Consider the following 25900-nt stretch of genomic DNA (forward strand, 5'->3'; position numbering starts at 1 on the left):
GTGTACTTAATGCTGTACTGTGTGCTGCAGTTTGCATTATAAATTTTGTGGAATTATAATTTTTTGTGGAATACCAGCATAAAGAGCTCCTGTATAGAAAAAGGAAGAAAAAATCCCCCACCGTACAAAGCTCTACAGTTTACTGTTGACTGCGGTGATGACAGACATTAAGTCTCTCATACATTACAATAGTAACCGAGTCAAGCAACAGGTTGTTCAGAACATTTATGAGGCAACAGGAGTTTACCTATTTGGGGCAGACAAATAAATTATAGAATGAAAAAAAGAGGGAATGTACATAATATGTAAATATGTTTAAAAAAAAAAAAGGAAGTAAAAGAAAAAGAAGTAAAAAAAGGAGAAGTGAAGTTCCCAAAGTCAGAGTGGAATAGAATTTATAATGTTTGTGGCAAATTGAGTTGAGAGCTTTGGAAGGGAAAACAGACAATCCTCTTCTGTATTTCTGTTCTGTATCACGACAATCCTGTTCTGTATTTCTGATCAGAACTGTATAAAACACCCAACTGTAATTGCTTCAAAGTAATGTGCATTTTTCAAATCACAAGGTACACAGTTCTACTGAAGTCACAGCAGGCGTTTGGAAAACTCAGTATCTATAGAAGTAATACAAATGTCTATTTTCTTCTTTGAATGAGAAAGGCAAACTATTGCAGACAAATGTTTTCTCTGTTTGTCTTCCCTGTATTAATAATATGCAGGCTGCAACAGCTAGATAAGGATGTGTCAGCTACTCCATAAACACAGTCACAAAGGAATATTTTCCTACTGCTTCAAATGGCATTGAGCCTATCAGCATGTACATCCTGTGATATATTGTCCCTTACCACAAGATCAGTGACCTCTCTGGTCAGATAGGCAGTATATGCTATAGCTTAGGCAGTGTGGTTGGCTCACATATTGCAAGTTCATTTTAACAGTCTACCATTGAGAAGGACAGATCTTTGTGCTGATGTTAATGTGTAGTATGAAACAGTGGACTGAAAAAAGAAAAAACTTTTCTAATAAACCTGACAAAGGTCATAAACTTACGCTGGATTATGTGTAAATCCAGTCAAGACCACAAATTCTCTTCCAAGTCTAACTGTAGTGAGCAGTGCGTAAAGATCTGTAATCTCTTTTATCTACTTGCGTTGACTTTACATACTGCTTTTTTTTTTCCTCTAAGTGCAGATTTTAAGGATACTGTGTTCTACGTAACTCCTTTACATTAGAGCTTTTATGGAAACAAATTGGTATCTATTTCATATTGCAGCTGTAGTTCACATTCTCAAGGATAGAGAATATTTTTCTAAAATGTATAGCATCTGTTTTAGTGGTCCCAGATGCTCTGGGGAGTTCATTCCTGTGCTGGATTTAATGAGACTCCATAGATTTGTCCTCACCAACAATTTCAAGGTGGAGAGATTTCAATCAATACTAGGGATAATAAGACAAGAAGAGATTCTGAAGTCCTTAGCCAGCTTATCACAGTTTTCTGAAATTTACAATTTAAGGCCCTTGTTTTTATAATGCAGTACTTGCACTTGATCTGATGTGACCTTTAGGACCTATGTTAATCACACTGATTAAGTCTTTCAATGGAAGGCCCTTTTAGTGGAGCAGAAATATTCCAGTAATTTGTCATTCAATGAGAAATGATAATTCATGTCCTGGAACTCAGCTCTCAAATAGAGAATACTGTGGATAATGGTATAATGCAAGTCTGTAATGAAGAAAACATTGTTCAATAGTTAGATTTTTGGTGTAATTAGAAAACACAGTAAGAGTTTTCAATTATGAGGTATTGTGGAAGTCTGCATCAAGTGCACCAGCAAGTAGATGAAAAATATGAAAGTGATAGATATACTTTCAGATGTTAGTTTTGTACCTTTAGTTGCCTTTGCTAGTGTGTCAGTGTGTAGAGATAGTTTACTTTCCTTCAAGCCTGAAAAATTGTAATCAGGACATCAAGTTACTATGTTTACCATATTAAGGTTAAATTTTACCATGTCCAGTATGTTTTGTAACTGCAACAACCTTTAAGCATAGTTAAAAATACATAAATGTCTTAATTTTTATGTAAGCAGCATCAAATTCACAAAATAAAACCTAAACCCATACAAATCTGTAAATGGCAGTAACAATGCAGGTTCTTACGCATATTGGAATGAAAAGCATAAGTTCTTTCACACATGATAAGAGAAAAACTATCTGTCTGGTCAAATATGGTGACACCCACATCAGTAATAAGTAAACCATCATTTTCCTAGTCCACTTTGTATATTAAAGTTGTGAGGAACTCAGATCTTCAACAGATTCACATACTTTAGTTCAAGCTCAGATACTGTTTTCTTTGTTCTTGTATACCAAACATCAGTACAGTTGGTCACATGCTAGCAAGTAAATTTTGGCATCAGATGTGCCTGTAGGCTAAAGGCAAATAAATCCTGGGTAAACTCTGGTTCTTTTAGGGTGATGTTAAATTGTGGACTCAGAGGCGTTGATTTTCGTGCTTGAAAAGCCCTGTACTGATACTCTTAGTGTGCAGTAGTTCCTGTGTGTAGCGGTGTAGATTGGTATCTGCAGAATATTCAAGTATTTGGGAAAAAAATTAATAATCTATAAATAAAATAAAACTAAACATCATGAAAGGGCTATGTATGGTTTGTCTGGAGTGTCTCTTCAGCTACACCCTAGAGCTTTACCATCAGATTTCTGTCCTTGTTCTTTTCAAGTTCTCATAAACAGCATGGCTTGTAAATGGCTTTCTGCAATGGTGCTATAATAATTTCCATTATAGTTTTAGTATGTCTTAATTTAGACTGACTTTTTTTTTATTTATGTGATTACTATATGGTCAGTATTACTGTAGGTTAGGGTTCCTAAAAGACGACGTGGCACTGAGTGCTATGGTTTAGTTGACATGATGAGTTTTGGTCAAAGGTTGAACTTGATGATCTTGAAGATCTATTCCAACCCTAGTGATTCTATGATTTTATTTACTCAGGTCTCTGTAATACACTTTTTTAGGGTGTGAGCATTTAGATAAAACATTTAATGTTGGAGAATATTTGTTCTATACCCAATGCTTATATGTGGCTACTGTTATGTTTCATTAGATGGATCTACCTTAGTTCCTCACTGGAGATTTTGAAGGAAGTCTCCTGAATGGCCTCGCTCCCTGTACTTTGGTTGATATCACAGAAAAATTCATGAGAGTATTAACTAAATGCCTTTTGGAGTATGGAACTGGAAATTATTTTGGAACTGAAAAGTATGCCCCAGCTGTTAGCTGGCATGTAGTGCACAGGAGCCATCTAAACCTAGTTTAAAATAAATCCTGCACACTTCTATACTGTTAGTGTTGGTCATTTGTTTCAACTGTTTCACTCTGCAGTTTTTTTTCAGGCTGCACTATGATTCTGGCTAGCATACCACACCACACAATAAATAGCATGGGTTAATTATTTAATTTTGCTAGGGTTTGTTGGAATTTCTCAACTTTCTTTGCTCTGATCTAAGATAATTTTGCCATCACATGTATTTAATGTATATCGGTAGTACTTCCTCATCCCACATTATCAGGCTGTTAAATGTTTTCTATTGCATATGAGCAGGCATTAGAGTTCCATTTTTTGGTTCTGGAATTCCTGGGTTTAGTTTGATATTTTTAGGTTACTTGATGGCATTACATTTTCTGTTTTAAGTAACTCTTCAAAGGTGTACCAAAAAGTGTTTTCTGGTGAAATCAGGTAAATCAATATAGCAAATTGTTAGGATAGCTAAGAAATACAGAATACTTTATTTTTTTGCAATTCAGCTAAGTTACCCTTTCTGACTGATGAATAATGCTCTTGTGTCATACAAACTAAATTTATTACAGTGTACTGATTTCAGATACTTCTAATCTTTTCTCCTTTGTTTTTAAGTACCTTCACCTGCAATAATCTGTGCTGCCTGTCAGAGAAAGGGCAGCTGTAACGCCTTAGAAAGAGATTCTGAAAGTATAGTCAGTGCAACAGTTTTTGCAGAGCAGTCTTGTGTCACTTGCTAATGCTTTTTTTTTTAAAATACCAAATGTCATAAAATGTAACAAAGAATTATTTTAAATATTTTCCTTTTTATTTCTATCTTGTAAACATAAATATTTTTTCATAACTTTGTTGGGGGATTACCAAGCTCACTGAGTAAATCTCATGTCCTGTTGACATTCAGGTAAGGTATAACCATTCACATAGGTACAGTCAAGATTCCACTCATTTCTTCTGTGAAGCTTGCTAGTTCTGAGATAAATAATTTACAATATTTTTTCTTTCTTTGGCTGTTCTATGCAATGTTCCTTCTCTAATCATCTGATCTTCATTTTACAGTGCTTCTCCACGCCTGAATTTCTTTATTAATGATAGACCTATTTCATCGTACTGTGCAAGTCTTTGTATTTTAGAATGTGCTCACTCTAATGTGATTAATTGTAGTGCCTCTTCTGAACAGGGTCAGAAATGAGCAGTAAACCCCAAAATAATCCAATATAAACATTATGCACTCATTAATCCACAAAACAGTAAAAGAAAATATGGGGATCCAAATAGAAATTTAGAAGCTGTTCCAGTTGTCTGTGGACAGTAGATGAAACTATTTATTTTTGTACAGATAATTTTAATTTTGAAAATTCCTGATGTTAAATTCCTTAAAAAAAGAATCTGTGTACTATTAAATAGTACATTGGTGGTGTTTAAAAAATATATAAACCTTAGTGTAAAGAGATGAACAGTATGAATGGTTTTTTGCACATAGGTTTTAGCTAGTTTTATGCTTGAAATATATGTGTTTCGTGTTTTAGTACTGTTTTCAAAGCAGGAAAGGTTGGAAAAGTTTGTGCAAGTCAAAAGATGTGCTATTTGTCTTGCCCTGACAAATGCTGACTACCAAATACCCATTAGCTGCATTAGGGGATGCAGCTGCCAACTAGGAAAAGACATCATATTTTTGATGTTCTCCATTCATCTTACTAGGATGCTACCTTTCAGATACTATAATTACAACCATTTAAGTACTTCTAGTCATAAAAACAGCAAATTGTCATACCAGGATGATCTAGCTAATGAGCTTATATAGTTATAGCTGGAAGTAACTGTGTCTTGATGTTCCATTCATTTGGAAGGATATTATCTAAAAATGCATGTTTTTGATAAATGAACTGTTTATTTTCCTGTGAGATACTTACTGATTTTTCTTAAGAAATTGGCTAATCTTGAACTTGCATTTCTAGAGATGATGTAAGCATTCTTAAATAAAAAAGAAAGATTCAGTAGGCACAGAAATTTCAATGCAAATGTTTAATGACTTGGAGCCATTTGAAATATCAATCTGTCTGGACTTTGAATTAATTTTGCCTGAGAGACATGATCTCTGATCTGCCTTGGAAATAGGCAAGAAGTAATTTACTTTGTCCTAAGTGGATTTTGAGAGACCACGGGAGTAGAAAATGTTAGGTAGAAGGAAAGGGGAGATTATTATTTCCAAATTTCTCAGAAAATGTTAGGTAGACAGTTTACCACTTGAAAAGTTGTGACTGTTTTTCAAAGGCTTTAACTTCTAATTGATGTAAACAGATGAAAGGGAGAAAGGATTGTAGAATTTAAATAAAACTGGCAACACAAGGGGTAAAATGAAGAGTAAAATAGTGGTTTTACAAGTAAAATATCTTGTGTCAATTTCTTGTGCTTACAAACATTATTGATATATTTGGAAAATCTGATTTTCATATTTAATTTTTTTTTAATTGAATGGCAGAGATGGATTTTCCAAAGAAAACTGTTCCCTGCAGGTGTACATTCATGCCTTCTGTAGATCATTTTATGGTAGAATAGTCAGAGGGTATATTGTTCATTTTGAGAAAAAAGGACAATCAAAGGAATGAAGGACTGAAATGAAGAGAGGAGGGAATGTATGGTTAGCTAGTAAAGGTGCAGTTGTGTATTTCCTTTAGAATCTGTACTGTTTATTGAACTACAGGTTTATTTTCCAAACTGTTTTTTTCTCTTTTTTTAACAATGAATCATTTTAAATAATGTTTAGATGCTTAAACAGAAAAAGATGGGTAACAATGGAGGTATGGGGTGGTTATTAACTTATTTTGCAAGAATAAGAGAACTTATTTTTGTCAGATGGCATGTACTGCTAGTTTTTTAGAACTTGTTTTAGAAATTCTTTGTGTGTGTGAAGTCTATTCTAAAGCAATTGCAAAATATATATATAATATTCTGGTTTCAGAAAGAACAGTTGTACAACAGCCAGGGATAAGAACTTACAATATAATCTCTGGGGTTTACAGTTAATGTGAAAAAAATTCCCACAGAATAATTACACAACCATTTTACACTTCATACAAAATGCGATAGGCATTAGTGGATTCATTGTATTTCTATCCGAACTATATTTAAAATGTTACTTTTAAAAGATGAAACTACTTTATAAAAGACAATAATGGTATTTGGTATTCTTGCTCCTTTAATTTAATTCCCTGAACAGATATTTTAACTTTCTTGCCTATTCTCAGGAAGGGATTTTCTTTTCCTTTTGTATTTTCTGTATTTTATATAAACCGTTCAAGAAGTAAAATCAATCCTGATTTTTAGATGGCCATTTCTATTTATAAATGCTATAGAGAAGAAACTGAAAGTGATAATATTCTACCGTGAGCTGTATTTTTCTGGAAAACTTATTTCAAACTTAAAGTTACAGTGATTGTTGCAATTTTGAAATGTATAGAACTGGACAGGGGGCAGGAGGACAAGTGTGAACAAATTGTTAAATGTAAAAAAGAGGGTGATCTTTGTGGATAAGTTACTTAAATTATATTTTCCGTATTAATGTGGTTATCTGCATTGGAGTTATTTTTAATCCTAGTATTTCTTTTCTCCCCTCTCATAGCTTTATAACGAGTTGAGTTTATGTTTTGAAACTGTTAAAACAAGTGAAATTCAACTGCAGCAGAGCTGTGCCTCTCTTCAGGATCACTTACTTGAAAAAGATAAAACAATTTGTTTGTTGCAAGTCCAACTTCAGGAAGCACATAATGCTTCTAATACAGTACATCAGAATTCTTCTCCAAAATATCAGGTGCAGGTGAGTCCTCTTCTAGAATAATAAAAGTTGTTTCTGCTTTCAAATTAAGCTTCTGTATCAGACAGTTTTAAAGGAAATTGCAATTTGGTGTTTGTTTTTCTTTTTTTTAGAAACAAACGTGCAACTATGCTGCTGCAGTACTGTAACAATTTCTGCTGTTGCTAATCAAAGCTACTTCACAATTGAATCTGTCATGGGGAAAAAAAGAGTAATGGTGTCACTATTAAACAAGACTCTTATTTATATTCTCTAACAAAGATACCAAAAATAAAAATAAAACCATAGTGCTACTGTTACTGAAAACAAATTCACTGAAAAAATTGTGAAGTATCTGAATTTCTTCTATCAAAATGAAATGTGTTGTTTCTGATTTGTTACACTTTTCCTGACCATGCAAATAAATTTGAGATCACGAATCTAAAGAAAGTTTTATGGTGGAGAGAAGCATTTGTCTAAAAATTTCTAAGCTTTAGTGTGCCATTTGGAACTATTACCATAAATACATCCATCTAACAGACCTCCAACTTACAAGTGTACCAGGTCTTACATGTATACTCCTGACATTTTCTGAAGGCCAATTTATGACTCGAAGAGAGTTTGAAAGGCTTTGAAATTATCTACCCACATTGTTTTTGTAAACACCGTTGCTTAGTTTCTTCCATAGATATGTCAGTGAGGTGTACATGTGAGTTTCAGTTTTACTAACACTCTTTCCCTTGATTAAGTAGAGAAGTGAAAATAATTAAGGTAATAATGCTTGTTAAATATAAAACTTTGCTTAGCATGGTGAGATACGGTAGATCTGTAATCAAGGATTATATTAATAAGAAAGTTGAATATTAAAAAAACCCATAGTGTTTAATTCCTCAAGATTTGTGTAAATAGTAACCTGCTGTAAAACAAAAAACACAGAATGCAGTATCTCCTGGATTTGTTCTGACAGTCTTTCCAGAATAAATATTCTAATTTTATTTGTTGTAAGATTCTTATTCTGTACTGTCATAGTTTGAGATGGCCCCCCCGGGAGTCAGGGGCTCGGAGGTGATTGGGTGCCAGGGCAGTGTTCCCTGGAGAGCCAGTCACCACTCATCTTGTTCGCTTCTGCTCAAAATCATATATCACAGCACCTGAAGCTGTTGGCACTTTTTCTGTTGGTGTCTGCTGTGTGTGGGTGTAGAAGGCCAGGGGGTGGCTGAGCTCCTTCTTCCTCCCCTCCGGGGGGAGGAGGGGAGCCCTGTGGCCCCCCAGCTCTGCCTAGGCCAGAGTTAGAGACAGCACTGGAGTGAGTGTATGTTTGTGAGGGACGTGACTCACAAACAACTGGTAAGCGAGGAGAGAGAGGCAGGCCTTGTGGCCAGGCCCTCTTCTTCCCCCCCTTTGCAGCCAGGCTGCAGAAGGGTGCTGGTTTTCCCTCTCGCTGTTTAGTGGGAGTGGATTTTAAGGCTCAGCATTGGAGCAGAGCCAAAGTGGATGGGCTAAATACAGCTCAGTGCCAGGGGAAGAGAAACCTCCAGGCGAAATTAGAGACGGACCGGAGAGAGGCCCGGAGGATGTCCTTCACAGTGATTTAAACGCAGGACAGCCGAAAACCCGGAGGAGGAATGAAATTGCAGGATGCATATGTTGATAAACTGACTACACTGCAGCAGCCTACGAACCGAGGTATGAGAGGACAGACTCAAAGCTATCTTCGTTGACTTCGAAGGAAAAACTGCAGCAAAGAGCTGAAGGTTGGTAGGGAGTGTTCAGGGGCCCCGAACACTCCCACAAGAGAGACTGTATTACATACCAGCCTTGGAAGGCTTTTCCTGGACTAAAGTTAAAGGGAGGGGCTTAAAAGGACTGATAGAAGTGTAATAATATATATATATATAGTTGCCTTTAATTTGTATAGTATTTATTTGTGTAAAATAAATGTATATACTTCCCCTTCCCCCTATAGAAGCCTCTGGCCTGAAAGTTTTCTCTTCGGTGTTGGGGTAAATTGTGGCAAGGGGTGAGGGAAGCCTGGAAATTGGATTTTGGATTTCTAATGTGGCTCAAACTGCCACATGTATTCATATGATTTTTAAAGTTCCACTTAATCTAATGATGCAACAATTTTGTTTCACAAATGATAAAATACATTCTTTTAAGTACTGTGAAGTGTTTACCTCTTGTTATATTCCAGACCTCTTCCTGAGTCTTGAAATTCAGACATTTTTCTTTTAGAAGATTGTAGTGATTTTTTTTAAACATTATAAACTTAGTCTCCATGCAGCTTTTGATCATAGTTTTTGAATTCTCAGGCTGTATTTCTCAATAAATCATTGAGCTTTCATCATATTATATGGCTCTGAGGAGTTCTTTACAGTTTATTTTGTCATGTGATTTGATTTTTTTATCTTAAAAGCTTTCATTGTGTCTGTGGATTATTTTTCCTGAAGTTAAGAAGGAACTTAACTAAGAAGTTAGTTAACTAACTAAGAAGTTAGTTGTCTTTGTGAAGTGATCTTATAATGCTTTCCTCCATATACAACACCTATATTGCCAAACCTGGATATTGTGTGACAGTTTAATAGATTCTCCCCCTCTATCTACTCTGCTCTTGCGAGATCCCCATCTGGAGTGCTGTGTACAGTTCTCATGTCCCCAACATAACATAGACAGGGAACTATTGGAGCAAGAGGGAACATGAAGTTGATAGGAGGATTGTAGCACCTCCCCTACAAGGACAGATTGAGAAAGTTGGGACTGTTCAGCCTGAAGAAGAGAAAGTTGTGTGGAGACCTCACAGCAACTTTCCATTATCTAGAGGGAAGCCAGAGAGGGACTCTGTCAGGAACTGTAGTGACAGGACAGGGAGTAACGAGTACAAATTGAAAGAAGAGAAATTTAAGGTAGATATTACGATGAAATTCTTTACTTTGAGGGTGGAAATGCTGGAACAGGTTGCCCAGGGAGGTTGTGGATGCCCTAAACCTGACAGTGTTCAAAGCCAGGTTGGATAAGGCCTTGAGCAACCTGATCTGGTGGGAAGTCTTCCTATGTTTCTTGAACATGTGGGACACTACAGGTGACTCTTTCCCACTGATTAAACTAAGCATTTATTGCTATTACTTATTTCTTATATTTAAAGCAATTCTGTAACTGTAAGATTTTTTCTCCCTTGAAAATACAGCAGTTGGGTTTCTTTAGGAGCTCCTAGTACAGAGCTTTCATGAAATGCACTTCAAATCCAAGTAGAAAATTTGACTTGGATCAGTTTTCTTTTCTTCTTTAAAGAACTTCAAGAAATTTCTGAGGCCAAAAGTAAGATTATTTTAAAAGTTAACGACAATCTACATTAGTGATTAAACTTTATACTTGATTTCCTTTGGATATTTTAAATTAATTGCATCCAGCCTGGGTGAATTGTTACTGTTTGTTGATTTATTCCCTGTCTTCTTCCAGTGGTGTCTGAACTTGAAGTGCTTTCACCAGTATACTCCATGTAAATTAGCATCTAAATGTGAAGCAGTCCTAAATTCAGTTATGGTTCACTTAATGGTGAACATGGGTGCAAATAATTATTTTCCTATGACCTTCTGTTGGCTTCCTGCCATATTTCATAGAGAATTTCTTTTTTCGTTAGTGAATGTAAGTTCAGTTGGACATTTTGCAGAAATATATCAGTTGAACATTCATGTGATCTGTCATGAGCTCAGTCAGATTATTTACCAATCCTAATGTAGAAGATAAGGTAGGAAGCAGAAGTAGACAACTTGTGATAATGAATGTAATATAGTAAGCTAAATGTAGTGTATGAAGCTTCATTTTTCAGTCAATTAATCTTAAACCAGGCTATGGTGGGACAAATGATTAGTGTTACTGAGCAGCCTCATAGGGAAGGAAACGTCTTTCATTAGGATACATAGCTACTAGGTTTGTTGAGAGATGTTGAAGCAGTATGCGCTTAACATGCTTAATGTTTTCTCTTGACTAACATTCTTGCATTCTGCTGTAACAAGTATCCCAAATTTTACTGACATGCAGTCCTGCTCTGGTTGAAAGGCTACAGTATGCCTTTTCGGAATGTATCATAATGCTCATTGTTGGCTGCATTTTGATGACAGACAAATTTCCCATCACCAACTTCACTATCTTGTATAAATTTTAGAAAGGTAATGGTTATTGTGTGTTTCCACAGCTGAGGTTTCTGCAGGGGAAGAAAGGTGATTACCTATCACTCCTTCTCTGAACTGTTAGATAAGCATAATTCTGTTCAGTTGTGAAATTCTGAAGTTAAACATGATTAAGAGGAGCCTCCTAACTTACTCTGCTATCTCTTGACTGCAACATTAGAAAACAATGGATTTGGAAGTGAGGCTTAATTAACAGGACACCAAAACAATGTAGGCACCTACAAGTTTTCCTATTATCATTCCTTGAAACAATCCTTCCTAAAAAAGTAAGTTGGTTTAAATGCAATTTTATTTCTGCTATAAAATACAGATTTCTTGAGCATGTTCAGATTCATGAGTTGCGGAAAGTTCATCCAGTGTGACATGCTAACAGTCTGTTGACAGCACTGATGTATCTTTTTCAGACATTCAATAGCTAGTATACATCAGTGCTGCATATATTAGCACTAAGGTTTTAGTGGATTTGAACTTTTCTTGCTGTTGAGATTACATCATAGTCAGACAAAAATGAGTTTTATATTATTGGCTTTCTTAGCAAGAATATCTCTTTTTTCTTTCAATAAGGGTAAAATCATGGCTAGGCTTCGCGAACGAAGATTTGGGAAGGCTCTATCCACATTTGCTACAGGCACGCTGGTGGCTTATGAGGCCAATATGTGACAGACATATCCGATTGCAAAAGGCACAACAGAAAGACTCCTTAGATGGTGTATTCTGCAATACACGGTTCTTTCTGCGTTGACTTTTCTCCTTGAGAGTGATCCTGCGTGCGTTCTCAAGGGAGACAGCTCCGTTATAGATGGTGTGTCTCCAGGCCTCCCGATTTGAGGCCAGACTAGACCAGTTATGTTAATCAATATGGCCAAGGCTGAGATGTTGTTTCATGGAGTCCTTGTATCTTTTCTTTGGGGCTCCTCTCATGTGGCAGCCAGTGGCAAGTTCACCATAAAGCAAGATCTTAGGGAGGCGGTGGTCCTTCATCCTGGAGACGTGCCTTGCCCATCACAGCTGCGTTCTCAGCAACATGGCCTCAATACTTGTGACTGCTGCTTGCTCTAGAACAGACTTATTGGTCACATAATCTGACCAGTGGATATTTAGGATTGTACGGAGGCAGCGTTGATGGAAGCGTTCTAGGAGACGCAGGTGGTGGCGGTAGATGACCCATGATTCGGAACCATATAAGAGAGTAGACAATACTATGGCTTTGTAAACACTGATCTTTGTACTTTTCTTCAAGTGTTTATTACGCCATACCCTTTTGTGGAGTTTTCCAAAAGCACTATATTCCTTTGCTAACCTGTTGTCTGTCTCACCGTTGATCTTACCGTCTGAGGAGATGAGACTACCAAGGTAATTAAACTGTTGGACTGATGTGAGCACTGATTGGCCAATGGTGATGTGGGGATGATGGGGGACTTCCTGAGGTGCAGGTTGATGGAGGACCTCTGTCTTCTTTAAGCTGACTTCCAGCCCAAAGAGCTCAGCAGCGTCTGCAAAGCAGGATGTTAAACACTGCAGAGCTGCTTCTGTGTGGGCGACAAGGGTGGCGTCATCAGCATAAAGCAGCTCCCGGACAAGATGGTTTAAGGTCTTAGTGTGGGCCTTCAGTCACCTTAGATTGAATAGACTTCCATCAGTACGATATCGAATGTAGATACCGTCCTGATCCTCGAGGTCTGCTGTGGCCCTTTGGAGCATCATGCTAAAGAAGACGGTGAATAGGGTAGGAGCGAGAACGCAGCCTTGTTTCACACCATTCTTAATTAAAAAGGGCTCAGAAAGTGTGTTGCCATATCTGACTTAAGGGTAAAATATGCCTTTTTAAAATATTGTAATCTTAATCTAGTCAGTATGGCACTTCTGTTGGTGAGGGCAAACTTTTGCTTCATTTCATTTTGCCTATTCTGCTAATATGTGTCATAAAGAATTTGAGTCTGCTTTACAGTAAATTTCTATTTACATATTAGAATGTGTGCATTCAGCAGCTCTCAAATGCCTGATCTCTGCTCAGAGATTAGCCACCTTTGAATTTGGAAGTTATTTTAGTTGGATCTATGCTCAGGCTACACAGTAAAAAAAAAAAATTAAATAATTTTCAAGACATAAGCCTGTGGGGCTTGATGAATTTCATCTCATGGAATTGTTTTGGTTCTTTTTCATTACTGGTGTTCATTTTTAGGTCTGAGATGTATACCATACCTTTAGCCATACAATTAGTATACCATAACTATTACCAATGTGAATAGTAAGTATTTAAATATATTTTCTGAACTGAAGCTGTAATTTCCGCCTTAACTCCAATTTTTTTTGCATGTGCAGACATCAAAGACAGTATTAAGAGGTGATACTTGATCAAAGAACAGTAATTAAGATACATGTAAATTTTTTTATTTGTAACTGTAACATCTGACAGGTCTGGGCATTCTACCTAATACAGAGTTACTTGCACTTATTTCTCATTATGAAGTTTTTACAAGTAGTTCGAATAGAAAACATCAGTAAAACAATGAAGTAGAAACTGCCCATAGATGTAATTGAAGATTAGAGGGAAAAAAAGCTGATTTGTAACTAAAATAAAAATTTAGATTCATATGTGAAATATGTAAAGAAAATATGTCAAAAAATCCTGCATCCATTATTGCCACACAAAAATCTCTCAGGTCTTGTTTTCAGAGTATAACTTACTTTCGTCTTAAACATTAGTATGTCAGTGATTTCAGTTTATTAGGCTTCTATAGTAGAGTCTTTAAAATACTGATTTTGACTGAAATATAAATGGTAAAAAAACTTAGCTGAACAGGGTAATTATAGTTTGTTTTAGTGGTTCTAGATTTAGTCCAGCGTACTGTGAATACTTAAAGTCCATGTTTGAGGCTTAATTTTCTGTTTCTTGTTAATGATGGAGCATAAAAAGAGGAAGATATCCTGTTCAAAGTGTGGTGCTGTAAATTTCATTTTATGATTTTATGGTAATTTCAGTTACTGAAACTAATTCCTAACAAAATGCTTTATATGTTAAAATTATTTTGGCTTTACTGTTAGAAAATTTATTTATTTTTAGTCAAAGTTTCTCAGGCTTGCACTCTCTATGGATCAAAACTTGACAGAAATGCCTTTCTGTTTTTAGAAATACTGAACTAATTAAAAAATAACTTAAAATCATCACAAAGATGTCAAAATGTAATTTTGTTTAAAGCAACTAACAGATACTGTAGTATAAAGTTATTTGTACAGGACACGATGAAATGCTAGTGGTCATTAGAGCTGTGTAACTGCAGCACAGTGGGGAAAGCAAAAGATTTTTATCACTGTTTGCTTGAAGGCTCAGGCTTTGAAGTAATAGAAAAAGAAATATGCAACTGAAATTGACCAATTTACATGACAAAACTTTATATATGAGTATATAACTTTATATATATAAGTAAATGATTAGTCTTTAATGATGGAAAATACCAATAACATTTTTCAAATGGTTGTATTCCCCTAATTGCAAACTAACTGTTATTTGGTGATTATTACCTTTATAATAAGGAGAGGTATAGATTATAGTTTGTAAAGTTGAGTTTGTTCCGTGTTTAAATATATAATAGTAAAGAACCAGTATTTTCTAGTATTTGAAATACATAGATAAGTATAATTTTAACTTTACCTTTACAACATATGTGATCTTCAATATTAATGATGTCATTTTAATTTTTGCTATTTTTTATAGCAAATTATTTATGGTAGCTTCCAGCTAAACACTTTCAAAAAAAAAAAAACAAACACTAGTGTAAGTATATGTCTCGTTGTTTCTTAGTCAAAGCAGCAATAATAATTTGTTACTTTCCAAATGTTTTTTCTTATACTAGCATGTCATGAGACTATATTTAACGATGTCCTTTATACATGTCTTTTAAACAAAATGGAAAGGAGAAAATACAGTATTGTTATTTTTCTACAGTCTTTTTTATTTGAGCTGCACAATTGTGGGATAGTATAGACACATACAAAGGACTGGGTACTCAGTGGCGCTTGTCCTCAGAAAAGCTGTGTAGAGTTACAGCTTGTCTAACAGAGTCTGTGGAGTCATTGTTGCTAGTAGGATCACAGTATAGTAGCACTTGATCACCATAAAATGCAATTTTAGTTACACCTGGGTGTGTTTAACTATGACAATTTGGGACTCCACCTGCAATGTTGTAGGTGTGCCAGGATGCAGGCATGTGTTGTCTATAAAATAAGGAATAGTGGTTTGTGCAGCTTTTGAAATTACTTTTAAAAAGGAAAGAAATGCAGTGTACTTTAAGAAGATTCTATAAGTTTTGAAAACTAATCTACATCCTGTTCTAGAGTGTTAAAAAGACAGAAACAAAAAAAAAAAGAGCTGTTTTGAAGAATAGATTAATTTTCATTTAGTTTAGTTTAACATTCCATATATCTATTTTCAATGTAGAATAATCAAAAAGGACCACCATACTGATGATGTGGGTTTATAATGCAAAGAGCAACTCAACTTTAACTACTCTATTGTGGCACTATTCATGCTGCTGTAATAAAACTTAAGAACGTTTAGTGATTTTTTTTTTTCCCTACAGTTATTCAAAATTACATTACCCTTACTGAAAACTGAATGGCTTTTAGTGGATTAATTAAACTATAGCTGGTTTGCCATCTGGGTGCTGCTTGTTTAGCTGCTTTCTCACAGAAAGATTTTTTACTGATTAAAGAATATTTTTTTGTTAGAAGACAGCTTCCAGACAATAATTTCTAAAATAGAAATGACATATGGACTATTAATTGTTATGAGGTTAAATTTTGGGTTATGAAGAGGAAACTACTTGGACATTTCTTTCCAATATTCAGTTTATTTTCATTCATACACACACGCACCCTCAATCCCCTCATTCTGTTGCAAAATGCTCAGGCTCTTAAAAAATAAAATCTGTTTATAAATGTACAAGGAAATAATTATATTTTACAGCAAGATCACCCATGACATTATGTTGGAGTCCAGGGTATAGGCTAAATGCAGAAAAAAAAAAAAAAGAGAAAGGGGGAATTAACTAAATCTGATTTTTATAGCTCAAGTGGTTTCATTAAATTAGAGTGCTGTGTGCTACTGTTCATTAATGAACTTGTGCCATATGCTTTAACTGTTCTGGTCAATAGCTGATAAAGAAAGGCTTGTGTTTAAAAAAAAAATGGATAAAAATATCTTTGTGATGGGCTTTTATCAAAGGACTTGCTTTGAATTCAGTAACTACTACTGAGGCAATATGGCTCGCAATTTGCGACCCAAAGGTAGTCATACATTATTGGAATACAGCCTACTGCGCTTCACATTACACAGATGTGAAGGCCTGATTATAGCTGCTTCATAATTAACAGTGATCCGATTTGTTTTGTGGCATAAATGGTGCATGTGTAGAACATTAGCCATGGCACTCTCATTCAAATTCAACTCAAGGGCTCAGCGGCAGGCGGGTCACGAGCTTCAGGGAGTAGAAGCACAAGCTCCTCCATATGTTCTTGCTGCATCTTACTATGGCTATGAGTGCAAGATAAGTTCCCTAAAGAACCTAATCGTGTTCTGTAATTACAGCGCGGCTTTCTGCTGGCTAGAAATGAGGGAGAAGCTAAAACACTCCCTCATCAGATAATTTGTAAATTACTTTACATGGCGGATGCCTAACTCAGTTGGTTTTCAACTGCTGAAATTATAAATAATTGTAACAGATGTGGCAATATGGCTGGCCTCCAATAAATGAGGCCCTTGATAATTTGGCCGACCCTTTGACAGGCCAATTTAATAAAATGTGAACAAAATCTTCTTGCTAATAATTTATCATCCCTTTTCCCAATAGAATAAATTTAATTACCCTAGCAGTTAACAAGGTCACACCCAGATGCCAAACTCGGCTACAGTTTTGATAATGCAATCAGGAATTGAGAGGTGATGACAGCGTTGTTGTTTTTTTCATTACCTGGCTTCACATAAACACAGGTGGCGTAGCTTTCTTGTCAGTTTTTAATAATTACAGGCTATTATGGAATGCATAGTTAGCAGATTGAAAACCACACTTTAGTGAATTTGTTTGAGTATGATTGAGGTTCTAATGTACGGAGATGATAATGCATAACAAGCCCATTCCCTAGTTTACACAATTAGTGCACAGGTTTGATTTTTACTTGTGATAATAGTGTAATAGTTCAACAGATAACAAAGCTGCATTTTTTGGAGCAGCCTCACCAACAGCTGAAGGTTTACATTTTTTGCTTTCTAGTACTGAGTATGTAACTCAGAAAAATATGCTTTTTTTAAACTTACCTGGTAACTTACAGTGTGAATATGTGTGTATATATATATATACACACACACACATATCTTAAGATGTCTTGACTGTCTGCATTTTGGTGTACTTGGTCAAGTAGAATCAAGTAGAATCTTGTTGTAACTAATTAATAAGCTCTTTAAACACAAAAATGCTAGAGAAGATGCTGTAAGAGTTCATAAGAAAAAAAAAGACAAGAAAAAGAAACTTATATAAAACTTAATAGAAACTTCTAAGAGCCATAGTTGTAAAGCATTGCTTCCAAGTGTATAAAGATATTTTAACCAATCTTTAGTTGGGCTTCTGTAGTGTTATGTTCTGTTTATAATGTCTGTTAATTGTAATGTATTAGAGCAAATAGTACTGATGTTCAGCAATACTTGTTGAATTTTTGCTTGCTGTTCTCTGATCAGTTTAATGGGAAAAATGCCCAGTTTTATTGTGCACTTGCTGCTAAAAAGTTGCCAGTCCAACAAATACATAAGGAAATGAGTGGCTGATTTAACAAAAAGGCTTAATGGAATCCAGCTTTGTCTTGTTACTTCCAGTGATGATTCTTCTGAATGTTTTTCCAGACAAAAAATGTTTTTCTTATCTTATAAGTGCATATTTTTCCCAATAATTTGGAGCACTAATTTCATACTATGAGGTCTGATTTCCCTAATGAATAAAATAAATCAGTCATACCTGGTTCGGGAAATCTTTCTGATGGTCTTCAGAAAGGAATTGCATCCTCTTTTCACCTCCCTATTCTTCTCTAGAAGATGATCAGTGTGTTCTTTTTCATATGAATTTCATATTAATTTTCATGTGAATTTTGGAGGATGCCAAATATAGATGTTATGAGGGTGCATGGATGGTGTAAACCCTTTTCTGGCTTTTAGCATCTTTTGGCAGCTCATGGGGACAGGTGAGATGGTCCAGGCTGGGTAAGTTGTTCTTCAAGAGTTTGCTAATGTCGCCCATCCTATATGTATGTGCAGTGAATAGAGATAAGGCTGTGACAATGGGATTTCTGTGCTGCAGAAAGGAGTTTGCAAATGATGCTGTGGTGACCATTGCCTCTGACTTAGCTGACCAGCTGTGTAATTCAGTAACAGAATAAGAAACCTTATTTGCCATATATTCTTATATATAAACTGTCTCTGAACATTTTGTGCATCGTGGCTTTGCAAGGCATATGGCACCGGATTCTTGGAGTTTTGAATGGAAGAAAACTTGGGGGTATGGGTCATGGTCTGGTTGGGTGCCATAAGTCAAAAATACTGTACATTCTGATTGTACATGTGACCTCTAGTCTGAGCTGTAAGTACACATGAGGCTGTGTTGTTAGTTCTGAAGCTCTTAGATATCTGGTCTTTTGGTACTTGCTCTTTTGCTTGTTCAGGAAAGTCATGCAGAATAGAAGTGTGATGGAGCACAGCTGTATTTTCTCCACATTGAATGTACTCTTTGTGATAGCTGACAGCAGTGGTATTGGATTGTTTTCCCTAAGTACAGTGGATGGTTCCCCATGTGGTACAGCTTTGTGGCAAAGATGGTGCTTATGCTTCATCTTGATTAATGCATCCAGAAAACATCACCTCAGTCTCATTGTGTAAGTGTAAGAATAGTGAGAGATCTGCTTGGTAGAAATAAGTACTTTGTTGATTGTATTTTTTGTTTAAAACATAAATAAGCCTCTGACATTTATTTGGACTATATGTTTTGCATGTAAGTTAAGTTTCAATATCATAACAGACACGTCATCTTTCATAAAATAGCATATGTTATAAACTGATTTTGCTCTTTGAAAGAAGAAACCATTACTATGTTAGGCTAGACCTTGTAATATAGGTAGAGTCTAATCCAAGATCCATAGACTTGAAAGAAAACTACATTTGGCATGTAGATGGATAGACTGTGAAGAGGGTCAACATTATGTTTACACTGAAATTACAGTTCAGATGTAAAGCTAGAAAATGAAAAGCCAAGAAAAGGCCATGTCTCCTTCTGAGGATCTGATGAAATTGCACTTCATAGAATCATAGAATGACCTGGGTTGGAAGGATACTTTAAAATCATCTAGTTCCACCCCCCCTGCCATGAGCAGGGACACCTTCCACTAGACCAGGTTGCTCAAAGCCCCATTCAGCCCGACTTTGAGCACTTCAAAGGATGAGGCATCCACAGCTTCTCTGGGCAATCTGTTCCAGTGCCTCACCACCCTCATAGTGAAGAATTTCATCAAAATACCTAATCTAAATCTACCCTATTTCAGTTTGAAGCCATTTCCCCTTGTCCTGTCACTACATGCTCTTGTAAAAATGCCCTTCTTTCTTCATGCATAAATCTTGGGAACTCTGGCTCATTCATTGAGTTGTATTTTATACAGCAGGAATTAAGGTTCTCTTGATAGCCAAATCTTTTCACTAAATAATTCAGGTTCAGTAATTTTTTTTCCCTCCTAAACAAAGATACCTTTAACAAAAATGCTAGTAGTATAAAGTTAAATATACATGAATCTGAAACAAAAGACCAGAGAGAGAAATTTCATCCAACTCTGTGAAAGACTTCTTTTCATGTCTTAAAAATTAATGTTTAAAATTTTCTTGATATTTGAGTAAAAAAGTCTTCTAGGCTAGGAAATTTAGAAGAATATTTTTCAAGTATGAAAGGATATGTTAAATTTAACAGAAAATTATACCCGCCTCTTCTTTCACTGGAGTTCATTGATAAGCAAAATGTCAGTTTTTAAATGGATCTCTTCGGGTTACATCTGGGTTCTTAGAATTCCTGAAACTGAAGAAACTTCATAGGTACACTTAAAAAACTGAGCAAGTTTTGAGGATATTCTAGACCCAAATAATATAGCAAGATATGTTTAGGTAACAATGATACACTGAATATTTTGAGGGTAAAACCATAGGCATTTTTGAGGTGTAAGTTAAGATGTAAGACCGTATTTATTTGGTTTAGTTTTCCAAGAAATACTTTGTATAGACATGCGCACAGAGACCGTTATAAGGGGTTTACTAGAAATTGTGCCTTTATAGTATTTTATTTCAAGTAAGTATCACAGTATAACAATTTCTAGAGTTCTCTTTTGGAAGAAGAAAAGAGTGGAAAAATAACCTCAAAACAAATTGGTTCTATTAAGGTCAATACCAGAACTTACATGATATAGGGAGAAGGGTTTTGATATATTTTATCAGTCTTGAATGTTTCAAAGTACCCTACATTTCATTTTTTAAAGAAGAAATTAAAAAGTGTGGTACAGTAAGACATTAGTCATTAGCTAAATTAGTGTTATTCTTATGGCTTTAAAGTCATGAGGTTCATGGTTAAAAGGTTGGACTCGATAATCTTAAAGGTCGTTTTCAATGTAAACAATTTTATGAAGACTTAACAGTTGTTGACTTTTTAAAGTAACAGTAATATGAATTTAAATTGTAACAGATTTGTTGATTCCTTTTTGAGTTACTAAGAAAATTATAAAGGTTATGTTACACATAGAAATCTTTTTTACATGCAGCTGAGAAATCAGTAAGATGTATCTAGTTGGTAAGTGTATTTATCTTTCTTAAGAAGAAAGAATAAAGTTCAGGTGAAAAAAAACAATTCTAATTTAAGCATAACTACATTTCACTTATATACTGGCACTATTTCTGTCTTTTAGGTTTTGTTGGATTTTTTTTTCTTGTATATAGTGCTCAGGTTTTGGTCAAACGAACATGAAGTCCAGTTTTCTTTGACTCATTCTTTTGAATGCCTGGCTTGTCTACTTCTCGTTTTCCTGCTTTCCTTTTTTTTTGTTTTTCGTCTGTATAGAGTTTTAATAAACTAATGGTTATAAACAGGCCTTTTGTTGATCATAGGTGGAAATGACATCTATTTGCAACTACATATGGCCTAAACTGCAAAATGAGGAACTGAATTTATTTAAGGAACAGTCAGCAAAACCATGGGCAACTTTTACTCTCTAACAAATTTCCTATGCTTCTTTGCTGTTTGAAGAGTTGCAGTTATTCTAACACAAGTGTATGGTATTCTTAATTTGTGATTAATTTGTTGAAAATGTGAGTTTATAGTAGGCTTTATGAAAAGCTTCATATTCTGCACAGAAAGAAATAAAATGGCTATGCTGATTAGTCTGTTTCTATCAATACTATGCTTACTAGGGTGTTCTCTTGCTTGATTTTAATCAACTTCGGACTATCTCGTTTCTTGAGTGACATTCATTTGGAGATTTGCTTACTTAACCTTTTTCACACTGCTTTTTCTGATTTTTGTCAGTATACTTGACTTGATTTACTTATTTTACCATCTCAAATAGGGGGGGAATACCAGTATTTGAGATGGTAGGAACAAATGGTAATTGTACCAAATCCTTCTCTGTTGAAGTGAGTATTTGTCTTAAGAATATGCTCAAACAGTTGCAAGGAAGTGACCTTGTCAGAACTTTGCTAATTAGGGAAAGTATGTATAAAATAAACTTTTAGTTAGTCTTGAGAAAGTTGTCTTCTGGAGCAAGTTTTGTTGATTAAAGACTGCTTCCTAGCTGCTTGTCATTGCTGTCAGAGCACCACTGGCAATAGAGTTTCATGAGTTTGCCCTCATCAATCCAATACAAGGTCAGCTGGGTCAGCTCAAGCCACTTGCATTGACTTTTTAAACTAACCTGCCCTTAAATTTATGCAATTGATTAGGGAGGCAGTTTCCATCATCCCTTCTTCCAGCAATAGTGTTGAGGTGCTAACCTCCAGCTGCCTGGATGCATTGACCATCTGGGAATTATATTATCTTTGTCTGGCACAGCTATTTGAAGATCAGTGTGTGTCCCCAGCCTTAAAGCACCTGGAGGAGATTTATGGTAAAGCATTTTGCTTTGTGATTTCCGTAGACTGACACAACAGGCATATTGTTGGGTGGTTGTAACAGAGTGAGGTGTGATTGCAGTCAGTTCATAAAAACTCTACTGGCAAGGAGACAGTCATCAAGCCATGGTAATTTGACCACTCTTGGTCATATGTCTGCTATTGGACACCAGTGATATAACTTATAGTAGCTCGCACCAGTGAAATGTGAGTTGTCGGAACAGGTTTTGTAACTAGGCCAAGTAGATCAGTGTGCAGTAGTGTTGTATTATGGCAAGGAATTGCTATGCATGGATTGATAGCTGGGAAGGATCCTGGATTTCAGTGGTTTAATGAAATGACATACCTGCTTTGAGTAACACCGTGATCTAGAATTACCATCTATTTTTCTCTAAGTCTTCAGTTTGACCTCAATATTTGTGCCGAATTTAAGGACATAGCAGATACGTGTTGTAGATTGACATTAAAAAGATATCTTTCTGGGGCAGTTTTTAACTAAGAATATATTTATTGTCAGAATTTGCAGTTAAGGGTTTTTGGTTTCCCCCCCCCTAATGTTTGTTAGGCTGGTGATACTTACCAACTTGAAATTTTGCCAGAAAATGTTTCACCAGAAACAAGTCTAGGAGGTGAAATATTTTGTTAAGGAAACAAGTTTAGGAGGTAAAACATTTTGTCAAGAAATTTTGATGCACTGTGATGTACAAAATAGTAGAATAAGTTGCTGCAGAAGAAACAGCTGTATAAAACAATCATTTTAAGAATGTAAATTTAGATGTGGAAAATATGGTCATGGTTTGAAAATGTTTAGTTATTATTTTGAGGTCTGGTTTTGAGTATGGAATCATGAATCATTTACAAAAGCAGAATTATTTACAGATTTTGCATGTTCCTGTAATATTGTTAATGTTGTGTTTCTCTAGGCAGTTTTATGTAAATGGTGCATTATGCTACTAATTTTTTGTTACCAATATACCTAAACTTATTAAGTATTTCAACAACCTATTTTAAGTGAGCTAGAGTGCCCTGTTACAGTGCAAAAATCTGAAATTGAGCTTTTACAGGAAAAATTGAAAAACTCAGCTTTTAACCTAGCAGATCATAATTTGAGCACTACAGATATGCTGGAAAGCAACAATGTAAGGATGCAAAGAAAGCATGAGGTACAGTAGTTTTAATGCCTTGTGTCTAAGTCAGACTGGTGATGCCAAACATTTTTGCTCAAGGGTCTAGATAATAATTTTAATATCTGTTGACGCTGCTTATAATTCTGGAAGCTTGTTTAAATGGTTCTTGTGTTATCTGCCAAAGACTTGTTAAAATAGCTGTTGGGAGTAGAAGGTTTTACCTTATTAAATACTGAATAAGGGATTCTTAATTAAATGAACTATTTGAAGGATAAATTCTTTGTAGGTTTGTTAAAATGAATATTTATCAGATATTTTGTGGTGTTTATCAGAATGACCATCTTTCCCTGGAAGGAAAATGAGAGAAATATAAATGGTTATTATTATGATTTTATAAATGAAAAATATTTTTTTCCAAATTCTTGATTTTTATGGTAGGACAAAGTGGGGTTTTTTTAGGAAGAATGACAAAAATGGCCTTTGAAGGTTATACTTTTGACTTTGTATGGTGTTGGATCGCCTCTTTCATGGTGTCTCACTCTTAAATATAGGCATCAGTAACAGTAACAGCTATAAATTATAGTAAATGAAAGAGAGCCATAAATAATTCTGTGGCTTAAACTGATCTATTAAATTAACTGAGGTCATGATGTTTTTCGTGTGTTCAGCCTCTTCCTTGTCTATTTTTTTTATTGTGGTTGAATAGAATATGGCAAACTTGGAAGAGATTTCTTTAGTAAGGTTGCAAGTATGAACATGATTCTGAATGATATAAATAATTTACAGGAGTCAACCGTCATGTCCATTTACAAGAGTCAGTCATCATGTCCATTTCCCTGAAAACCTTCTGGTTTACCCATATTTGGTATCTCATAACATTTTCTTTGAAAAATGTATGATGTTCTTTCTTAATATCCTGTACTGTATGCTATATTTGGAAAAAGACATAATTTACAACATTTGTTCAGGAGCATGTGATGGCACCTCTGTGAAAATGTGTGTAAGAAAGAACAAAATGCTGCATAAGCAATGTAGAGTGAAGAACAGAAGGTGAGAAACAGCCCTGCAAACACCAAGGTCAGGGAAGAAGGAGAGGGAGAAGTTGCTCCAAATGCTGATATTTCCCTGCAGCCCATTGAGGGGATCACCATGGAGCAGATGTCCATACTAAAGCTTGTGGAGGAGCCCACAGCAAATGGGTATTCCATCATGGAAGCCGCAGCTTGTGGGGGGGAGTCCATACTGGAACAGGTTCCTCTTACACAAACTGTGGTCCATGGAAGACCCACTCTGTTAAGGTTTATCCCGAAGGACCCTAGCCTATGGAGAGGCCTTATGCTGGAGCAGGGAAAAGTAAGGAGGAAAAATGGCCTCAGAGGAAGTGTTATGGACTGACTAAACCTCTCTCTGCACTGCTCAGAAGGAGATAAAGAAGTTAGGAGTGATGGAATGAAGTTGAGGGTGGGGAGCTGGGAGCTCCTCCTGGGAGGGGGATAAAGTGTTGATTAATTTTTTTCTTTATTTCTTACTACCCAAATCTATTTTAAATGACAATAACTTAAACTGATTTTCTCCAAGGTGAGTCTGCCCATGATGGTGAATGGTAAACCCATAAGCTTTATTGCCCTATTTTCTCCTCCTATCCTAGTGAGGAAGGAAATTCAGTGACCAGTAGAGTTGATGTTTGACCCTTTGCCAAGGTTAACCCACCACCAGTGTCATTGTCTGTTTCCTCAGAGTAATGTAAATGAGACTACTGTGTTTGTCATGAACTGATCACTGTGTCAGAAATAAAGAAATTACACTCCCTTGTGTAAAACTAGATACAAACTTTTAAAACCTATTGTGGAGAATCTGTGCCAGCTTGATATGTAGATCCTAGTATTTTTTTTTATTTATTTTTTTATTTGTTTGGGGATTTTTGGTGAGAGTGAGGGTAATGATGCTTTTTTTAAAAAAATTGTTGTTTGTTGGGGGTTTTTAAATCTCTTTTATGCACATTTCAGAAGTAAAAGTATCCCAAAACCAGATGACAAAACCACCTTGGCAGTATTTACATTCGTAATTTAAAATGTGTGGCATTACTATTTTGTGATATTTCATGATTTTTTTTCTCCTTTTTGGAAACCCATCCTATTTAAAGTGAAAAGTATGTTCCATGGCATCTTGGAAATGTATCATACTGGAAAGTAATGGACAAAATAAAAACCACCAGCTGCTAGTTAAGATATTATTTAAGGTTAAATCAATTTAATGGAATAGTAGAAGTGTTGACATATACAGTATTGAAGAAGAATTTATTCTGAATT

General features: G+C 35.5%; 1 protein-coding gene across 13 annotated transcripts in view; it reads left to right on the plus strand.

The window, feature by feature from the left end:
- The window catches only part of CNTLN (centlein), a 197996-nt gene that overhangs the window by 65563 nt on the left and 106533 nt on the right, over positions 1-25900 (plus strand). For all 13 annotated transcript variants that reach the window (XR_010426643.1, XM_064641688.1, XM_064641692.1 and 10 more), the window contains one exon: positions 6934-7128. Coding sequence is in view for 12 of the 13 variants with exons in the window: in XM_064641688.1 (XP_064497758.1) it covers positions 6934-7128 (195 nt within the window). In the remaining variant the exon portion in view is untranslated. The remainder of the gene's footprint in view (positions 1-6933; positions 7129-25900) is intronic.

The sequence above is a fragment of the Pseudopipra pipra genome, chromosome Z, assembly GCF_036250125.1.
Source record: "Pseudopipra pipra isolate bDixPip1 chromosome Z, bDixPip1.hap1, whole genome shotgun sequence".
Classification (NCBI taxonomy): domain Eukaryota; kingdom Metazoa; phylum Chordata; class Aves; order Passeriformes; family Pipridae; genus Pseudopipra; species Pseudopipra pipra.